This window comes from Barbus barbus (genome assembly GCF_936440315.1).
Source record: "Barbus barbus genome assembly, chromosome: 37".
NCBI lineage: Eukaryota > Metazoa > Chordata > Actinopteri > Cypriniformes > Cyprinidae > Barbus > Barbus barbus.
Genome location: NC_136715.1, coordinates 1,907,646 through 1,927,782, shown reverse-complemented (window position 1 = coordinate 1,927,782; position 20,137 = coordinate 1,907,646). Strand labels below are relative to the sequence as shown.

The window sequence follows — 20,137 nt, the reverse complement described above, 5'->3', positions numbered from 1 at the left end:
GTGGTTGACATGGCGATGTTTGGTTAGGCCCGAGGCCAGCTTATTCTACAGGAATTTCCTGTCTAATTTCCCCTCCTGATTCTGTAATGCCCAAAGCTTTTTAATTGCGCTGCAAAGACCCCGGCCACTCAAAGGGCCATTATTGTTGCTGAGTACTTCCTGTAAAATGAAACCATTTACCCCTTTAGATTCTTGGATTAGGGTACAACAAAGACGAGAGGGATTGTGTTTGTTTGGCCCGAATATTCAAAGCCGAATGACATCAGAATGAGCCGCTTAGAGTTAAGAGGGACCATGTTTATCTGATCGAGAGCCTCCAGTGGTTCATATACTCTTAACAACTCTGAAGAACCTTTAACATCCATGGAACCTTTCCATTCCACAGAAGTGGAAAATGGTTCTTTAGATTATTACAATGTTCTTTTAAGAACTGTTTACTGGAAGGTTCTTTAGGGAACCAAAAATGGTTCTTCTACACTCTTAAAGTCTGCGTGAACCGGAAGTTGCTGCCCACTTTATTTCAGTATGGTGACGCATTTCCTGAAACGGAATATTGAATCGAGGTCGGGGATTTATTTTTGCGCTCCTCTTCTCATTCGCAAATAATCAGAATTTGACTAAAGATAAACAAAACAAACAGACAGTTTTCAGTGGATTAACATGCATGAATTAATTGTTAACCTAAAACTAGCAGTGTGATGGTTCCATCAAGAACCTTTAATATCCATGAAACGTTTCCATTCCGCAAGTAGATTATTAAAATGTCCTTCATACTAAGAAAAAGTAGTTCTTTTAAGAACTGTTTACTTGGAAGAAATCAAAAGTGGTTCTTCTACACTCTTAAAAATACATGTTCTTTATTGGCATTGATGGTTCTTTATTGGAATTTATGGTTCCATCAAGAACTTTTAACTTACATTGAACCTTTCCATTCCACAAAAGGTTCTTTACAGTGGAAAATTTTTTTTAAAATGTTCTTCAGACTAAGAAAAGTGGTTCTTTAACGAACTGTTTACTGGAAGGTTCTTTGAGGAACCAAAAGTGTTTCTTCTAAACTCTTAAATATAAGGTTCTTTATTTGCATTGATGGTTCTATCAACAACCTTTTAGCATCCATGAAACCTTTCTATTCTACAGAAGGTTCCTTATAGAGAAAAAGTGATAGTTATTGTTGTTTCAAACCTCTATGAGTTCCCATCTTCTGTTGAAGACAGAAATAATATGGAAGTCAATGGCTACCATGAACTGTTTGGTTACCAACCTTTCTCAAAATATCTTCTTTATGTTCAACAGCAGAGAGAAATTAATCTTCACACTAAGAAAAAAAGTGGTTTTCTTTTAAGAACTGTGTACTGGAAGGTTCTTTGGGGGGAACATGGAGGTTCTTTATTGGCATTGATGGTTCCATCAAGAACCTTTAACGTCCATTGAACCTTTCCATTTCACAAAAGGTTCTTTACAGTGAAAAAAGGTTGTTAAAATGTTATTCACACCAAGAAAAGTGGTTCCTTAAAGAATTGTATAGTAGAACGTTCTTTGGGAACCAAAAATGGTTCTTCTACACCCTTAAGAATGAAGGTTCTTTATTGGAATTTATGGTTCGATCAAGAACCTTTAGCATCCATGAAAACTTTCATCCATGAAAAGATTCTGTTGTCATTTACTCAGCCTCATGTTGTTTCAAACGAGTTTGCATCTTCTGTTGAACACAAGAGAAGATACTTTGAAGAATGTTGGTAACACAACAGTTGCTGGTGGTAGCAAGAAACAAAAGCAAGAAATTAATCTTCAGACTAAGAAAAAATGGTTCTTTCAAGAACTATTCACTAGAAGCTTCTTTGTGGAACCCAATATGTTTTTTTTGTTTGTTTGTTTGTTGTTTTTTGTGAGCGTGTTCCCATATAATTAAACTTTACTTGGCGTACTACTTGTGCACTGTGCACTTTTCTTAACATTAAGTCTAAAATGTGTTTTAATGTCACTTTTGATGAGGATTGTATGATCTTTGAATAATATCGGACTTTAAATGCTAAATATTTAAAGTGTACCTAAAGCATATGGCTTCATCAAGAACCTTTAACATCCATGAAAACTTTTCATTCCACAAAATATTTTATAGAGAAAAAAACCAATAGTTCACCCAAAAATAAAAATTTAGTTGTCATTTATTCACCCTCATCTTGTTTCAAACGAGTTTCCATCTTCTGTTGAATACAAAAGAAGATACTTTGAAGAATGTTGGTAACACAACAGTTGCTGGTAGCCATTGACTTTCATAGTATTTTCTTCCCTACTATGGAACTCAATGGCTACCAACATTCCTCAAATATCTTCTTTTATGTTCAAAAGCAAGAAATTCATCTTCAGACTAAGAAAAAATGCTTCCTTTAAGAACTATTCACTAGAAGGTTCTTTGAGGAACCCAATATGTTTTTTTGTGAGTGCATGTGTATTTAGAAGCTCCATCGTTTCGTGCTCGAACGATAAAGATCCCAGTGAGATGCGGCCAGGTTAAGAAGTGCATGAGAAAGTCATCCGCTCTGGAGCAGCACGCAGCCCGACACTGAAAAAGTGCGGCACCCCTCTGTGCCATTCGTCCAGATGTGAAAACAAATGTTATCACCTAAAGACTAATAGATGCGAGGGGCTTCACGGAACTCTGCAGCCGCGCCACAGCCCTGGGGGATAGAGCTCAGAGAAGCTGGTAAACGCGCCTCTTGAACTCTCCAGAGCGAGCCTCTTTTGTTCTTCCCGCTGCGGTGGAACAATGGAGCTGTCAGCATGATCGAATAATCCTGCCCGCTCCTCCGGTGACGGGGGCCCGGACGTCAGCGGCCCCCGAGCCTCTACAGAACTGGTCGCGAATGGGGTGGGTGTTTGTGCTGACATGAAAAATGCGACGGCTGGAAATAACAGTGGTAATGTGGATAATTGAGGGCGGGCACAGATGAATGAGGCTGCGGGGTAACGTGTCGTTTTAATGACAGGGACCGAGGCCGGTTTGCGTTCGCCGCTGTCTCATTTTGTTCAGGAGTGTTTACGGAGCAACAAACGTTTGGGTTTAAGTTGTATATTTTTCATGCTTCCAATTACCCTAGTTTGTGTCTTTCCCCTGTTTTATTGTGGCATCTCCTCCTCCAAAGTCGTGATTAAAGCGCAAAGTCGGCCTTAACCGGACCCGCGTGATTAGGATTCATGCGGTGGTCCGTGACTTCAGCGCGGGAGAATTTCTGCATCGGCTCCGTCATGTTCCGCTGACCCACTTCACTCCTTCTCTTTGTCCTTGACCTCTCTTCCCATCGGCCCCTGCAATAATTCACCCGCTGCATTAGTAATGGTGCATTAACTGCGGCCGGGCGCTGAATGCAGCCTCCTCGCAGCATTTCCAGGCCATCTCAAGCAGAGTTTGTCCCCCGAGTGAAAAATAAATACACTTAAATCTATTTGAAATACATTTATTTCATGCTATGTGTACTACAAATACATTTTTATATTTATGTAATTTAATAAAATGTCCTGCAATTGTACTTTTAGTGCACTAACTGAAAGTCTGATAAATTGGAACAGCATATTTTGCACTTAATGCACTTTAATTTTGCAGATGTAGTGATAAAGTGCAAATAAAGATATACTTAGTATATTTTATTGTGCTAAAGTGGAACTATTGCAAGTATACTTCAGGTAAACTTAATATTGAGAAAAGTGCACTGTGCACAAGTAATATGCCAAGTAAAGTTTAATTATAAGTAGTTTTATATCAGTAAGTGTCGAGTTATCAGTCAGTAAATATGTTAATAGATTTGAACTATACTTAGTATGAAATAAATGCATTTTAAATATATTAGTTTTTTACTAGGGCCATTCCTCTGCTACATTCTTAAAAATAAAGGTTCCAAAAAGGGGTTTTCATAGCGATGACAGTTTTAGTTCCCCTTCAGTTCCTAAAAGAACCGTTTTTTCTTAGCGTGAAGAACATTTTAATAATCTAAAGAAACGTTTTGCACTGTAAAGACCCTAGTAAATAAGTAATATATTTAAAATGCATTTATTTCATCAAGTTTTGATGAGGATTGTATGATCTTTGAATAATATTGGACTTTAAATGCACAATGTACCTGAAGTGTACTTGCAATAGTTCCACTTTAGGAAAATAAAATATACAAAGTATATCTTTAATTGTGCGTTAGCCCTACTTCTGCACGATTAAAGTGCATTAAAATTAGGTGTTCCAATTTAGCAGACTTTAAGTATACCAGTTTAGCATACTAAAAGTAAAATTTCAGGACATAAATATGAAAATGTATTTCAGATATATTTTTGTGGAATGATAAGGTTCCATAGATGGTAAAGGTTCTTTGTGGAACCATTGATGCCAATAAACAACCTTTATTTTTAAGAGTGTAAAGGTCGGGCCGAAGCTTTGTTGCTCCAGTTGTGTGTTTTAGACTGCTGTTGTGCTTTCGACAGCTGTGTGGCATTACTGTTGTGCATGTCAGGTGTGTTTTTATGGTGTTTTTCATCAATTAAAGGCAACCTAAGGCATTTTCCATGACAAATACTATAAAGGGAGCACATGACTCTGGCTAGTCACGCAGCTGATTTGATTGTGCTGAAACATGCTGAATACGCAGACTGTACAAGTAAAGATTGCTTAGAACCACGTCTGATTCACAAGCACTTAGATCTCAGAGTTTCAGTGTCTCCTTTGGTAAATTTGTGATTCTGCAGACAAACTTAAAGATAAACAGAACAAAACAGGCTGAGTTTAATCAAACAAACTAAACTTGTGGTAGATGACCTGAAAATGAAAACTCTGTCATGTACCTTTGTGTTGTTTTTTTCTGTAGATCACAAAATGAGATGTTTAGCAGAATGCTCAGGCTGTTAGGCTCTAAAACTGATTAAAAACACCATAAAAGTGGGATTTTCTTTTTTTTTTTATGAGAATTTTGTCATTATTGACTGAAAAATCTTGGTGAATCAAGGTGAATAAATTATTTTTGTCAAAATTCAGTGCGCTTTCCTTTTAAGTTTCCATTTTCTGTTGAACACAAAAGAAGATATTTTGAGGAATGTTGCTGGTAGCCATTGACTTCCATAGTGTTTTTTTCCCCCTATGGCTACCATCAACTGTCTTTTATGAAAGAAATTCATACAGGTTTGGAACAACATAAGGGTGAGTATGGTGAACTATCCCTTTAAGCTCCGCAATGGATGAAAAACACCATAAAAGTAAAAAAAAAGTTTTTAATGAGGATTTTGACATTATTGACTGTAAAATCCTCCCTTCCGACAACATCATGCAAAACGTCTCCATTTGTGTTCTGTTGAAGGTTTGTAACAACATCAAGGTGAATAAACGACTTCAGTTTTGTATTTTTGGTGCGCTATCCCTTTAAGTTTTACACTATGTAAATGTGAAGTGAAAGAGAAAGACAGGAAAAGCAGCGGGTCATTTCCTGTCCTTTGGGATGCTCTCGTCTGCCATTCTGAAGGGTATGAACAAATTGACAGAGAAGCAGAGAGAGCGAGAGTGTGAGAGACTGCTGACTCACACTGCTTCTGTTGAGTGAATGAATCCTCTGGAGGAGCTGCTGAGAACCCCAGGTGTGGATAATGACCCGTGACCCCTGACCTCCCGGGGTCACCCCTCACCCTCCCACTGCTGCCGCCCTAAAGAATGTTAATACAGTACAGAGATCAGCTGATTCACTTACCCTCCTCTCATTCCTGCTAAGTCAAGCATTACTAGCACTAGTGCTCATTGTTAGTGTTAGTTTAGAAACACCAGTCAGAGCACATTAGCAACCAGAGCTGGGTAGATTACTTACAAATTGTAGTCTATTACTGATAACAGATTACATGATGAAAACTGTAGTTAATAACATTTTTAGGTAATGTAATCTACTTTTTAGATTACTTTTAGATTACCTTTTTGATCTAATTTGTTTACAATTTACCATTAATCGTACCATATTGATATAAAAAGTCAAATATGTGACCCTGGAGCACTAAAGCAGTCATAAGTAGTAGGTACACTGCCCTCCAAAAAAAAATTTCTATGTATAAACTGTTTATGTAATAAAATATGTTTTCGTAGTTTGTGTTGTCCCTTATCAGTGCAAAATTATCACAAATTAAAAAGGATTCATGAAAATATTGTCCAAACTCCCACTTTTCTAGGGCATTTCCAAACTTTTGGAGGGCAGTGTATATTTGTAGCATTGTATGGGTCAAAATTATTGATTTTTCAATTATGCCCAAAATCATTAGGATATTAGATACAGATCATATTCCATAAAGATATTTAGTAAATTTCCTACGGTAAATATATTAAAACGGCATTTTTGATTAGTAGTATGCATTGTTAAGAACTTCATTTGAACAACTTTAAAGGAGATTTTCTCAATATTTTGATTTTTTTGCTCCCTCAGATTCCATATTTTCAAATAGTTGTATCTCAGACAAATATTGTCCTATCCTAGAGATTATTCATTCAGCTTTCAGATGATATATAAATATCAATTTTGAAAAATTTCCCATTATGATTGGTTTTGTGGTCCAGGGTCACATAAATTCCATTTTTTGATATCAACATCATTAAATGCATTAAACCATTCATCAGCAGTGTTTAGTAAATTGCATATTTATTTGTTTCATGCATGGTCTGATTGCTCAAAAGGTGTGTGTGGGGGGGGGGGGGGGGGGGGGTCACCAATTCAGAAGCATGGTTTGCAAATTTATTTACATGACAATTATATGTTGTGAATGTAGTCAAAGCTAAATGGCATGACACACAGTAAGAATTTTAGAAAGGAAAATTGAAAAAAGAAGAATAAGTGGGAATCAATAAATTCTGAATCATTTACTGGTATTGTGTAAATAATATGTAATCCATAAAAAGTAGCTGTAATCTGATTATGAGCCTTATAAAATGTAATCTGATTGCGTAATCAAAATTACATGTAATCAGTTACTACCCAGCTCTGTTAGCAACAGAGCTGTTTCTTTTTTTCTTTTTTAATAGAAAATGTGAAAACCTAGAGAACAGGAAAGCTCTTAAATCTGCTTTGATTTCGACCCGTTTCTTTTTTATCCGTTTATTTTCGCAGGGCATGAAAAGATTGAAGGAGCTCCAGGAGCAAAAGACTAATTAGAAGGGAAAGCTAGTTAAGACTTTACCACTGCAAACAGCTCTTTGCATATGGCAAAGAAACCGTCAAATGTGGTTTCCCATTATCATAACTGCTAATGAAGCTCTGTTGGCCTTTAACGGGACGTCCCGAGCCAACGGAGGCTTTTATTACAGCAAAGTGCTGATTCTGATTCTCTTCGGGCTCAAATAAAATGATCCAGCCAAAGGAGTCATGATGAAAAGAAATGCCAGCCAACATATACGGCAGACTGTAAAACGCTGAGGCAACAGGCAACAGCTTTTAGTCAAAAAAACTCTCCCTCGTTAGTTCGAGGTTTGATTTCAAAGGCCTGACCTCCTCTGATTTCACGTCGCCCTGGCACCTTCGTTTTGGACTCGTTTCGGTGCCAGTAAAGCATCGGGGACGCGCTCGGATCAGTAGGGAGATGCTCTGGTTGGCATGACCCAGCATGAGGCAACGATGCGGGGCCGAGGAATATTCTCTCCCTGCGCTGCCAGCCCCAGTTTGCGTCCCAGATGTTTTTTTCCTTCACAACGTCCATCATCTGTATGAGTTCAAAGAGCGTCTAGCTGCAGGTCTTTGTCAAAAGCCCAGTTGGATATCTTTTATGTTGGGGATGTAGGATTTCTTAGGATACTTTGATTATTTATTTATTCCTCCACTCTTGTGTGATAGTGCCAATATTTTACACGAAACTGCTCAGCGCGCTCTGAAATTCATGTTACTTTATTGTAGCGCCGTTGCCTTTGAAATATCTTTTTTGAAAGTCTTGGCTTTTTCTCAACTCTCTCTCTCTCTGTTTCTCTCTTGCAGGCCCTCATCACATCTTCCCGACTTTCCATTCTCCGATCCCCATCGACGTGCGTCACCACGAGGGGAGATACCACTACGAACCCCATGTGCTCCACGCTCTGCACGGGTGAGCCTGCAGCCCTATCCGTTTCTGGCTCTGGTTCTCAGCGTTTGTGAATATAAATAAACTATGCGCTCGCAAATAAAGCGTCTGCTTTGTTTATCCCTGCGGTCAGAATACACACAGACATGGAACATGCGGTGTAATCAGGTGATCCCGAAATGACCGGCGCATGCTTTTGATGCTTCATAAAAAGCATACGACTGAAATGGACATCCAGATTTAAAACGAAAACTGAGCTACGTCATTTGGTTCTTGGTTTAACCGTTTAGAAAACATATAAACTCTTCCCTTGTTTCTGTGCCAGATGCAAAACCCAAGGCCGGGTAAATCTCAAATCCAGGAAAGAGATTTGTGCAGTTCACTGGATCAAACATCTGGAGAGGAGAATATAAACTTTTCTTCTCTCATCTTGGTCTCGTTTAATCCTTTGACTTACTTTTAAGGCATTGAGTAGATACTCTTTCCAGTGCAACTTACTTAGTTCCTAAGTTTTTGTGTGGGACTCTCGTGTCTTAATGTTTGGTGTGTACTTCAGAAAGTTATCTTAGAGGAAAGCTTTATGCAATGATTATGCATTTTTTTTATTACAGTTTGCTCTTTCATATCCCAGGACACTGTTTAGCTTTAAGTGTCAATTTTGTCTTAGATGTTTCACCATTCATATAAATTATAGTGACAGTGTGACAGTGAAAGTGACCTACGGCCAAGTATGGTGACCCATACTCAGAATTCGTGCTCTGCATTTATCCCATCCAAAGTGCACACACACAGCAGTGAACACACACACACCGTGAACACACACCCGGAGCAGTGGGCAGCATTTATGCTGCGGCGCCCGGGCAGCAGTTGGGGGTTCGGTGCCTTGCTCAAGGGCACCTCAGTCGTGGTATTGACCCCCCACCTACAATCCCTGCCGGCCCGAGACTCGAACCCACAACCTTTGGATTACGAGTCTGACTCTCTAACCATTAGGCCACGACTTCCCACATTATATGCACAATCCTATAAAATTAGCATGTTGATAGAACCTTGGGAGAATCTGATGAGAAATGTTTGAGCTCATATTGAGATCTCTGACTTATAAATAGACTTTGGTACAAAATGCTGTGCTCATTTGAGAATTTCATGAGAAATTATTGAGCTCATATTGAGATCTCTGACTGAGATATCTTCTGAAACTAGTATCTTCTGAGACGTGAGAGGGCAAAGGAGAAATGTGAGAATCAGGACTCTTCATTGTATTTATAGTTTTGTTTTGTTCAAGTTTAAATTTTGTCTCAGTTGTTTCTCCACAAATTTCTTAAAGAGACAAGCATTGATTGAAATGATGCACTCAATCCTATAAAATTATCTTGTTGATAGAAGCTCAGATCATTTGATCTTGGGAGAATTTGATGAGAAATGATTGAGTTCATGTTGAGATCTCTGAATTTGAACGCAGACTCTGGTGTCTTGAAAAATCTGAGCACATTGTTGAGATCTCTTCTGAAACTCTAGAAGAGGCACATGTGAGATTAGTGGGTAGGAACGTGAGAATTAGGACACTCCATTGAGAGTTAATTGACAAATTACATGCAAAAACCTATGAAATTAGCATGTACATAGCCGTTTAGATCATTTGTTCTTCTGAGTATTTGATGAGAAATTAGTTCATATTGAGATCTCTGAAATTTGATTGTAGATTTTGGTAGAAAACGCCAAGCATTTTTGATAATTTAATTAGAATTAATTGAGTTTATATTAAGATCTCTGACTTTTGATTGCAGATTTTGGTAGAAAACATTGAGCACATTTGAGAATTTGGAGAGAAATGATTAAGTTCATATTGAGATCTCTGACATTTGCAGATTTTGGTCGATAACACTGAGCACATTTGAGAATTTAATTAGAAATAATTGAGTTCATATCGAGATATCTGACTTTTGATTGCAGATGTTGGTAGAAAACGCTGAGCACATTTGAGAATTTAATGAGAAATTATTGAATTCATATTGAGATCTCTGACTTTTGATTGCAGACTTTGATGGAAAAAGCCAAGCACATTGCTGAGATCTCTTCTGAAACTCTATAGGAGACAGATTTGAGAATGAGGCGACTTCAGCATTTGATCTCATTGCTGTCTAGGAGAAACAGTTGAGATATTCCAGAGATTCTTCTTTCCTAAAGGTGTAGTCGTGGCTCTCCAAACAAAGATCTTCCTTAACCGTCCAGCCCGAAAGTCTTCGGTTCTCCCAGCATCCTCCTGTTCAGGTGTGTCGAACCACGGCGGTAATGTAGGTTAACCTCCAGACCATCAGAGCTTCAAGTGTCCCACGTGAATTTGCCAGCGGATCGGCGGCGGCTGTATTGTAGAAACAGATCATAAAGTGGGCCGCACTAGTTATTGAAGTTACACTTTGTTGTTTTTCATTAAATACAACACCACAGAGCTTTTTTTCCCTCCTCGTCTTTTTTGAAACGGAGGCTCGAAGGAAGGTTTATCTTAAAAGAGCAGAATAAATCGATAGAATTCTCGAAGTAGCGTTGTTACATTTAAATTCACAGATTTTGATGGTGATACATTCGGTCGGCCCGCTAGCAGCTAGCCTATTCATCACGCATAGAGCCGCGTTGGGGGGAGACTAGCTGTCTCAACTCTCGCTCGCCTTGATTAATGTGATTTGATCTTGACAGTGGACCCCTAATTCATCAAGACCTTGATCTGGCTGTCTTTTCCTCTGCCTGAGCCAAATTCATCTAATTACAGGGACATTGTGCAGCAAATTAAGCGCGGTGTCGCCCGTGGCAAGCCGGGACACTTTGTTACAGTCGCCGGGCGGCATGTCAAGGGTCTCCGAGCTGATTGTCTGACATGACATCTCCATACAGTTCGTTTTATCATTGTTTGCATATAAAATAATGAGGGTGCTGGTTATTTTGTCAGAGCTGTCAGCCGAGCGGCTGTAGGAAGCTTCCCCTATGGATATCTTGTTTTCGTTCTTCATTTTTTCCCCTGCGTGTGACAAAGCGAGGGGTAGAAAAGGTAGCCTTTTTTTCCGGAGCTGGCTCAAAAGACAACGGACAGCGCAATTCATCTGCGTATCGGACAGGAGCGCCGTGGGAATTCTCCCAGGCGGAGGGAAGGCTCTACCCAACGAACCTCCCACTTGTCAGCGTCGCTTCTCGTCCAAGAGAGTGTCAGAAAGCTTCCGGTGAGACGTCAGGACACTTCCACTGCTCTGACGCTGCGGGAAAAAGTGTCTTTGGTTTGAGAAAATACTTTGCATCTGTGGTTTAGTGTACTCTGATTTAGTTCAATTGTCCTTAAGTTTGTAAAAACAAGCATGAAACGTGTTTACAGTAATGTACTTACAATGGAAGTTCAGCTGGAAAGTGTGCAACACTGTGAAAGTGGTTTTAAATGCTGTTGAAACTCAGAAATATAGTTTATACCTTTTTTTCTTCTTTTTTTTTACAAACCAAGGGGTGTGTAGTTAAAGCTATTTTCTGCTGTAATCGACTGAAAGCTTGTAGACATAAATTTGGACATATATATATATATATATATATATACCATATAATTATATAAATAATAATAATATATTTTTAGAATATTGCAGTTTTTTGTAATTGACTGTAAACTTGTAAGTTTGTAAAATTAAAGTTGGACTATGATTTTTATATTAATAATATGGTAAATGTAATTATATATAAATTACATAATGATACATATTACTGATATATTACATTTACCATATAATATTATTATTAATAATATTTGTTTTTAATATTAGGTTTTGGTTTATTTTTTGCCAATCAGCTTGTAGACTTAAAGTTGGACTATAATTTATATGAATAATATTATAATATAATATATAATAGTAATATAGTTTTAGATATTAGTTTTTTTTAATAGGGAGAGAGATAATTTAAAGAAGATTCAAAGTTGTAAGACATGTAGGAGCAAATAAACATGATATTCTTGAGCACACCTGTACATTCAGCTCTAATTATGTCTGATTTCTGATTTTCTCGTCTCTAAACATCATAAACAGTGGTTGAGTAGTTTAGGTGTCAGTCAGCTGGTGTGAGACTGAAATCAGGTGTCAGGTTCTCTCTGTTGAGGTGTGACGTGAAGCATCAGTCATCTGGAGCAGTGTTAGTATGTAGGTCGCTGTCCTTTGCTTGTGTTTGTATGTGAGGAAGTATTGTTTGTTCTGTGAGAGTTTGGGGACTGTGTGTGTGCGTGTGTGTGTGTGAATGTGTGTGTGTGAGTGCGCGCTGTGGCTCTATGGCAGAAATGTGATTTATCTAAATCAGAGTATCAGCCCCCAGATAGAGACGAGTTCCTGTCATAGAGCAATTCATCACTGGCACCGCACACACAAACACACACACACAGATACACACACAGATACAGCCACTAGTACATAAGTGTACAGTAATTTTCAGATTCTTACATACTGTACAAACTTGTGGACATATACATTGAAATTTATATATTCTTTTTTTTTCTTTTTTTTTATAAACAGTGCCCTCCAAAAGTATTGGAACAGTAAAGACAAAATTGCTCTGTTGGCTGTGGAGTCAAGACATTTACAAATATGATTAAAAGATGAATATGAGACAAAACTACAGAATGTCACATTTTATTATTGGGTGATTCAACACATAGATGTTTTACCAGCTCAGAAGTTTTTTAGCGCTTTTAGCGTTTCATCCCTCTATCTGATGTGAGCATAAGTATTGGAGCAGTTGCCTCTCAGGTCTTTCTAAGTGATCAGCTGTGTCCTGTTGCATTAATTCTTCAGATATTAAAAGCAGGGAATGTGTCGTATCAGTTATATCCATTACTTCTGTATTCTGAATCTTGCATTCGATGATGACACACACAAAACAGGATGAAGATGAGGGAGCTGACTTTGAGAGAAAAGCAAGCAACTTGGATGCTAAAAGAAAAGAGGAAGTCAATTAGAGCTCTAGCAAAAACAAAGGGCATGGAGAAATCAAGAGTTTGGAAACCACCAACAACGACCTGATCAGGTGAGAAAACAACAGTAGTTGATGACAGACAAATCATAAAAGCTGTGAAAATGAATCCTAAAAGACGTGTCTGTAAAATCACCAACAACTTCCAGAAAGCTGGGGTGATGCTCTGACAATCTACTGTCCTCAGGAGACTTTGACACAGAATTACAGATGCTACACAGCAAGATGCAAACCTCTGACCAGCACCAAAAATAGTTTGCAAAAAAGCACAAAGGTGAGCCAGAAGAGTTTTGGAACTGTGTTTATGGACCGATGAGACAAAGATGAACCTTTATCTAAGTGAAGGGAAAGCAAAAATGTGGATAAAAAAAGGGAGCTGCAAATGATCCCAAGAATACAGCCTCATCTGTAAAGCATGGTGGAGGTGGTGTCATGGCATGGGCATGCATGGCTGCTTCTGGAACAGGCCCTCTCAACTTTACTGATGACTTAATGTATGATGACAGTAGCAGAATGAATTTGGAAGAGTACAAAACCATCTTGCCTATCAATATTCAAGACAATACCACCAGATTCATTTACATTTAATCATTTGGCAGACGCTTTTATCCAAAGCGACTTACAATTGGGGAATACAAAAAGCGATTCATATTGAAGAGGCAATCAGACAGAGGAAGTGCTCGTAACACCGTCTCAGTCATTGTTCAAATAAGTACAAGCTAGTAAGGGAGGGAGAGAAAGATAGAGGGAAAGAGTGAGTTTTTTTTTTGTTTGTTTGTTTTTTTGGAGTTTAGGATGAAGTCAAGTACTGCCGAAAGAGATGAGTTTTCAGTTGTTGCTTGAAGATGACAGGGATCCAGCATTCCGGATAGGGGTGGGAAGATTATTCCACCAGCCAGGAATGGTGAACGAGAATGTTCTAGAGAGTGATTTTGAGCCTCTCTGTGATGGTACCACAAGGCGTCGCTCACTAGCAGATCTCAGACTTCTGGAGGGGATGTAGGTTCGTAATAGTGAGTGGAAGTAGGAGGGTGCTGAGCCTGTGGTAGTTCTGTATGCAAGCATCAGTCTCTTGAACTTGATGCAAGCTGCCACTGGTAGCAGTGCAAGGAGATGAAGAGAGGTGTAACATGCACTCCTTTGGGCTTGTTGAAGATCAGTCGTGCCGCTGCATTCTGAATTTTTTGATGGCAGACCAGCCAGAAGAGCATTGCAGTAGTCTAGTCTAGAAACGACAAGGGCCTGGACAAGAAGTTGTGCAGCATGCTTTGTCAGAAAGGGCCTGATCTTTCTGATGTTGTGTAGTGCAAACCTGCAGGATCGAGCAGTGTGCTCTTTGAAGGTCAGCTGGTCATCAAAGACTACACCAAGATTTCTGACCGAAGTTGATGGGGTAATTATTGATGAGACTAACTGAATCGTGAAGTCATGCTGTAGAGTCGGAGTGGCAGGGAAGACAAGACGTTCCGTCTTTGCTAGGTTGAGCTGTAGGTGATGTTCTTTTATCCATGCAGAGATGTTCGCTAGGCAGCCTGAGATCCGTGCAGCTACAATTGGGTCATCTGGTTGAAAAGAGAGATAGAGCTGCGTGTCATCGGCGTAGCAGTGATAGGAGAAGCCATGTGCATGTATGATGGGACCCAGCGATGTAGTGTATGTGGAGAAGAGAAGGGGTCCAAGAACCGATCCCTGAGGAACTCCAGTGACCAGTTGATGTGGTTTGGATACCTCCCCTCCCCAGGCCACCCTGAAAGATCTACCGGTGAGGTAGGATTCAAACCAGCAAAGTGGAATCCCAGTGATGCCCAGTGATGAGAGGGTAGACAGGAGAATCTGATGATTGACAGTGTCAAAAGCAGCAGAAAGATCCAGCAGAATGAGGACTGAAGATTTGGAATCGGCCTTTGCAATTCGCAGGGCTTCAGTGACTGAGAGTAGCGCAGTCTCTGTTGAATGGCCACTCCTGAAACCTGACTGTTTAGCATCCAGTTTGTTGTACTGTGAAAGAAACCGCGAGAGCTGGTTGAAGACAACTCGTTCGAGTGTTTTCTCTACGAATGGAAGGAGAGAGACAGGTCTGTAGTTTTCTAAAAGAGAAACTAATGTAGGTTTTTTGAGCAGTGGGGTTACCCGAGCCTGCTTGAATGCTGTGGGGAAGATGCCTGTGAGGAGAGATGTGCTGCTGATGATGTGTGTGAGTGCCGGTAAGAGTGTGGGAGAGATTGTTTGGAGAAGGTGTGAGGGGATTGGGTCGAGAGGACATGTTGAAGGATGGCTGGAGAGGAGAAGTTTGGATACTTCTGCCTCGGTGAGGGGACAGAAGGAGAAGATGAAGTGAAGTGACATTCAGCCAAGTATGGTGACCCATACTCGGAATTCGTGCTCTGCATTTAACCCATCCAACGTGCACACACACAACAGTGAACACACACACACCGTGAACATACACCCGAAGCAGTGGGTAGCCATTTTATGCTGCGGCGCCCGGGGAGCAGTTGGGGGTTCGGTGCCTTGCTCAAGGGCACCTCAGTCGTGGTATTGAGGGTGGAGAGAGCGCTGGACATTCACTCCCCCCACCTACAATTCCTGCCGGCCGGAGACTCGAACCCGCAACCTTTGGATTACAAGTCCAGCTCTCTAACCATTAGGCCACGACTTCCTAATCTAAGATGGGAGTTAGAGCAGTGGGTGTGGTTGATTGGAGGTCCTGTGGAGTTGAGAACTGGCTACTGATTGCCACTTTTTTCACAGACAAAACTAGAATAAAGTCGTCAGCGGTTATCAAAGTGGTGGGAGGTGGAGGAGGGGGACAGAAGAGAGAATTAAATGTTCTGAAGAGATTACGCATGTCTGGAGCGCTGTTGATCTTGTTGTGGAAATGTGAGGATTTGGCAGTGTGGACTACAGTAGAGAAAGATGAAAGCAAAGACTGATACCTACTCAGGTCCGACGGATCGTTTGATTTGCGCCATTTTCTCTCTGCCACTCTGAGTTTGGTCTGATTCTCACGAAGAACCAGGGGTTAGAAGGGGCAGCCTGTGCTGGCCTGGAGGAGAGAGGACAGATGTTGTCTAGACAAGAGGTTAAGGTAGAGCTGCATTCAGTAGCTGCATTCACATCCAGAGAAGAGAAATGGGTAGGCGAGGGAAAAGAGGAGGATACTACAGAGGAAATAAGGGAGGGGGAAAGGGAGCGTAGGTTGCGTCTCATTTTTAGAAATGAGCAGACCAGTGCCCCCACCCCGGCCAACTTGCCTAGGGGTGTGAGAGAAAGAGAAATTGTGAGAGAGAGCAGCTGGGGTTGCTGAGTCTTCTGGACGAATCCAGGTCTCAGTCAAGCCCAGGTTGCTGAGTGTGGAATGTAAGGAAAAAGCAGAAATGAAGTCGGCTTTGTTGACAGCTGACTGGCAATTCCAAAGACCCACAGAGAAAGAAAGTACAGTGGAGGATGTAGAGATAGGGCGCATATTAGCAGGGTTACGTAACCTTCTGCGTATGTTTTTAGAGCGCGGTTGAGAGAGAACCGTAATGGTTTGGAAACACATGATAGAGGTGGAAGGATAGAGGATAGGAAAGTGTGAGGGAAGATAAAAACGATACTTAAGTGTGCGCTCGGTGTCGTTGCTCGGTCAAAGTCGCGCAGGAAAAAGTTGTCTGTCTTTACACTCGTTGGTCTTCACACGAGGAGGCTGAGCACGACGGCTGAACGCTTCAGGTTCAGCGCTCTGACATCAAATAAATACAGTTTAAGAAACTAGAGTGAAAACAGCTGTGGCCAGCTTCTGATCAGCCCAGCCAATATGGTAGGACTGCTAATAGCTCAAGACGAAACTAACACTCTGCACAATCACACAGGCTCGTTCTCAGCTGAGGCGCAAATTATTGTAATTACCAGTAAGTGCAATCAAACATAAAAACCTCAACGAAAATGCAGAGTAGAAATAGGTAGGAAAAGAACTATTCCTTCCTAGCAGCAAGTAAATAATTTAAACAGAACTGCGACCAAGTATTCAAAACACTTACGCAAGCTGCCGTCCATCTCTTCTGGTGACTAATCGGCTTTCCCAACCTTAGAGCAGCGACCGAGCAGTTTAAATACTTTAACAGTCGCTACGGCCGGCTTCTGATTCATTGGGAAGTGCTTCATATTGCATCAGGACAATGACCCAAAACACCCTGCCAGTTCAGTCAAGGAGTTTATAAGGGCAAAGAAATGGAAAGTCTTAGATTGCCCAAGTCAATCTCCAGATTTAAATCCGATTGAACATGAATTTCAGCAGCTGAAGAGGAGAGTAAAGGCAGAAACTCCCCAAAACAAGCAACAATTGGAATTGGCTGCATTAAAGGCTGGGAAAAGTATTTCAAAGGATGAGAGCAAGAGTCTGGTGATGTCTATGGGTCACAGACTCACTGCTGTGATTGTGTGCAAGGGATCTGCAACTAAATAATAGCTTTTAATATTTTATATCTGCCTTATGTTCAACTGTCCCAATACTTATGCTCACATCAATGAGTGGGATGAACTCTAAAAGTGCTGTTCTTTTTATTTGGTAAAACATTTACATTTATCTGACGCTTTTATCCAAAGCAACTTACAATTGCTATATATGTCAGAGGTCGCACGCCTCTGGAGCAACTAGGGGTTAAGTGTCTTGCTCAGGGACACGTTGATGTCTCACAGTGGATTCGAACCCGGGTCTCTCACACCAAAGGCATGTGTCTTATCCACTGCGCCATCACCACCCACTGGTGATGTATGTGTTGAAATGGCCAATAATAAAATGTGACATTCTGTAGTTTTGTCTCATATTCATCTTTTAATCATATTTGTAAATGTCTTGACTCCACAGCCAACAGAGCAATTTTGTCTTTACTGTTCCAATACTTTGAGGACACTGTATATGTGTTTATCTGTTCTTATACTTATATATGCTGAAACGCAGACCATTTTAAATTTGCACATTTTATATATTTTATATTTAATTTATATTTACACAGATTTTCTCTAAATGCCATGTATTTTTTTATTAATTTATTTAATTTATTAATAATTTCTGAAGTTATTTAAATGTTTTATGTATATTACTCTTATTATTTAGATATATTTTATCTATCTATCTATCTATCTATCTATCTATCTATCTATCTATCTATCTATCTATCTATCTATCTATCTATCTATCTATCTATCTCTATCTTGCTCTCTCTCTCTATATATATATACTGTATATAGTGCTTATATTCAGTTAATTTTTTTATTTAATAATAACTTAAGTTATTTAATTGTTTTATGTATATTATTTTTATTAGCATACATTTATCACATATACCATATAATGATAATATAATTAATTAATTAATTAAATACATTTTACAACATTTTTAAACTAAATATAGCATTTGCTATGTAAAAAAATGGGGGGGGGGTGATCTTAAAATATTTAATGTTACTTAAATGTTTTATTGTTTTGATGTACTTTAGTAGTATATGATGAGAACAGATGGAAATGAGTCAACCTACAGTCACACAGTAAGAGTATAGAGCTATAAAATGAATGCAGAGCAGCTGCGATCATTTCATCAAGTGACTTTGCAGAGTTTGGTGTCGTGGAGCAGGTTTTGAGACACTGTTGAGATCTCTAGAGGAGACACCCGTGAGATTTCTGTGCTCTGTTTCTCAGGATTGTCAGCATTGAATGAAAGCGTTTGAGATGTTGAATATTGCATGTGTATGTGAAGCTCTGGGGTCCCGCGGCGCGTGTGAATGCGTGTCTCCATCACTAAAGCGCTCAGTAATGCCAGCACGAGGGCACCTGACAGCCTGGCACGCTCTGGAAACAGGTGCTCTGCCCATCTGCTGCTCCACACAAACAATAGCCTCGTGACGGGACTCAAACACACTCATGTGATGCTTTTATTACTCAGGACAATATTATGGCAGATTAATAGAGGGTATGAGTGTGTATTTATGTGCTGTGATTATGTTTTCTCGCTGTTATGGCAGGAAGATAACAGGTATTTGCTATCGTCTTTATGCAAAGGTGCTAATCAAATCACAGCCAAAAAAGTGAATGTGTCACATCATAAATATAAGGATGGCTGTCCAGTGCTGTCCAAAATCACTCCCCGTTGCTTATTTAGTGCACATTTTATTTAGTGTTGTCTGAATTCTGAGGTTTATGGTAGATTTAAATCCTTAGACTAGACAGACTAAATCCAGAAGAACTGTGGCAATGTCTCTAAAATGCTTCAAGAAACCTCCTGCAAAGCTACAGTGCTGTTAAAAGTTTTAGGCCCATGGGTAAAAATGCTGTAAAATGAGGATGCTGTCATGAATAATGTCATAAATAGATTTTCTTTATCAATTAACTTCTATGAACTAAATGAAATCATCCTTTGTGTTTAAAGCAGCTTTGGTCCTTGGTGCACTTGAGCAGAGTTTCTCAAGAGCTTCGCAGATAGCTTTCTTGAAGCGTCTTGGAGACACAGTTCTTCTGGATTTAGTCTGTCTCAGTTTGTTCTGTTTCTTCATGTCATTCCAGACAGACTGGATGAGACTGGATCTCACTGGATTATTACAATTGATGGCAAAATGAATGTTTGAAAATATACATACAGTAGTACATACATGTATTTAGATAATATTTAAAAAATGAAAAAAAGTTTAATATTTTTCATTATATCATTTTTTCAGAATTATAAAAAAAATTACAATAAACTAACTTCTATGTAAGCCCTATTTGCTCCTGTCTAAATACTTACATTTGTGACCAAATTCACTCATATGTAACCGTGAACCACAAAACCAGTCATAAGGGTCAATGTTTCGAAATTGAGATTTATGCATCATCTGAAAGCTGTAAAAAAAACTCATCTTTCCATCGGTGTATGGTTTGTTATGATAGGACAATATTTGTCTGAGTACAACTATTAGAAAATCTGGAATCTGAGGGAGCAAAAAAATCTAAATATTGAGAAAATCACCTTTAAAGTTGTTCAAATGAAGTTCTTAGCAATGCATATTACTAATAAAAAATTAAATTTATATATTTAAAGTAAGAAACTTACAAAATATCTTCATGGAACATGATCTGTAC

General features: G+C 39.4%; 1 protein-coding gene across 1 annotated transcript in view; it reads left to right on the top strand.

The window, feature by feature from the left end:
• The window catches only part of LOC306856946 (zinc finger protein GLI2-like), a 100,611-nt gene that overhangs the window by 44,367 nt on the left and 36,107 nt on the right, over window positions 1-20,137 (top strand). The window contains exon 3 of the mRNA XM_079396520.1: window positions 7,971-8,076. Within this exon, the coding sequence (XP_079252646.1) occupies window positions 7,971-8,076 (106 nt within the window). The remainder of the gene's footprint in view (window positions 1-7,970; window positions 8,077-20,137) is intronic.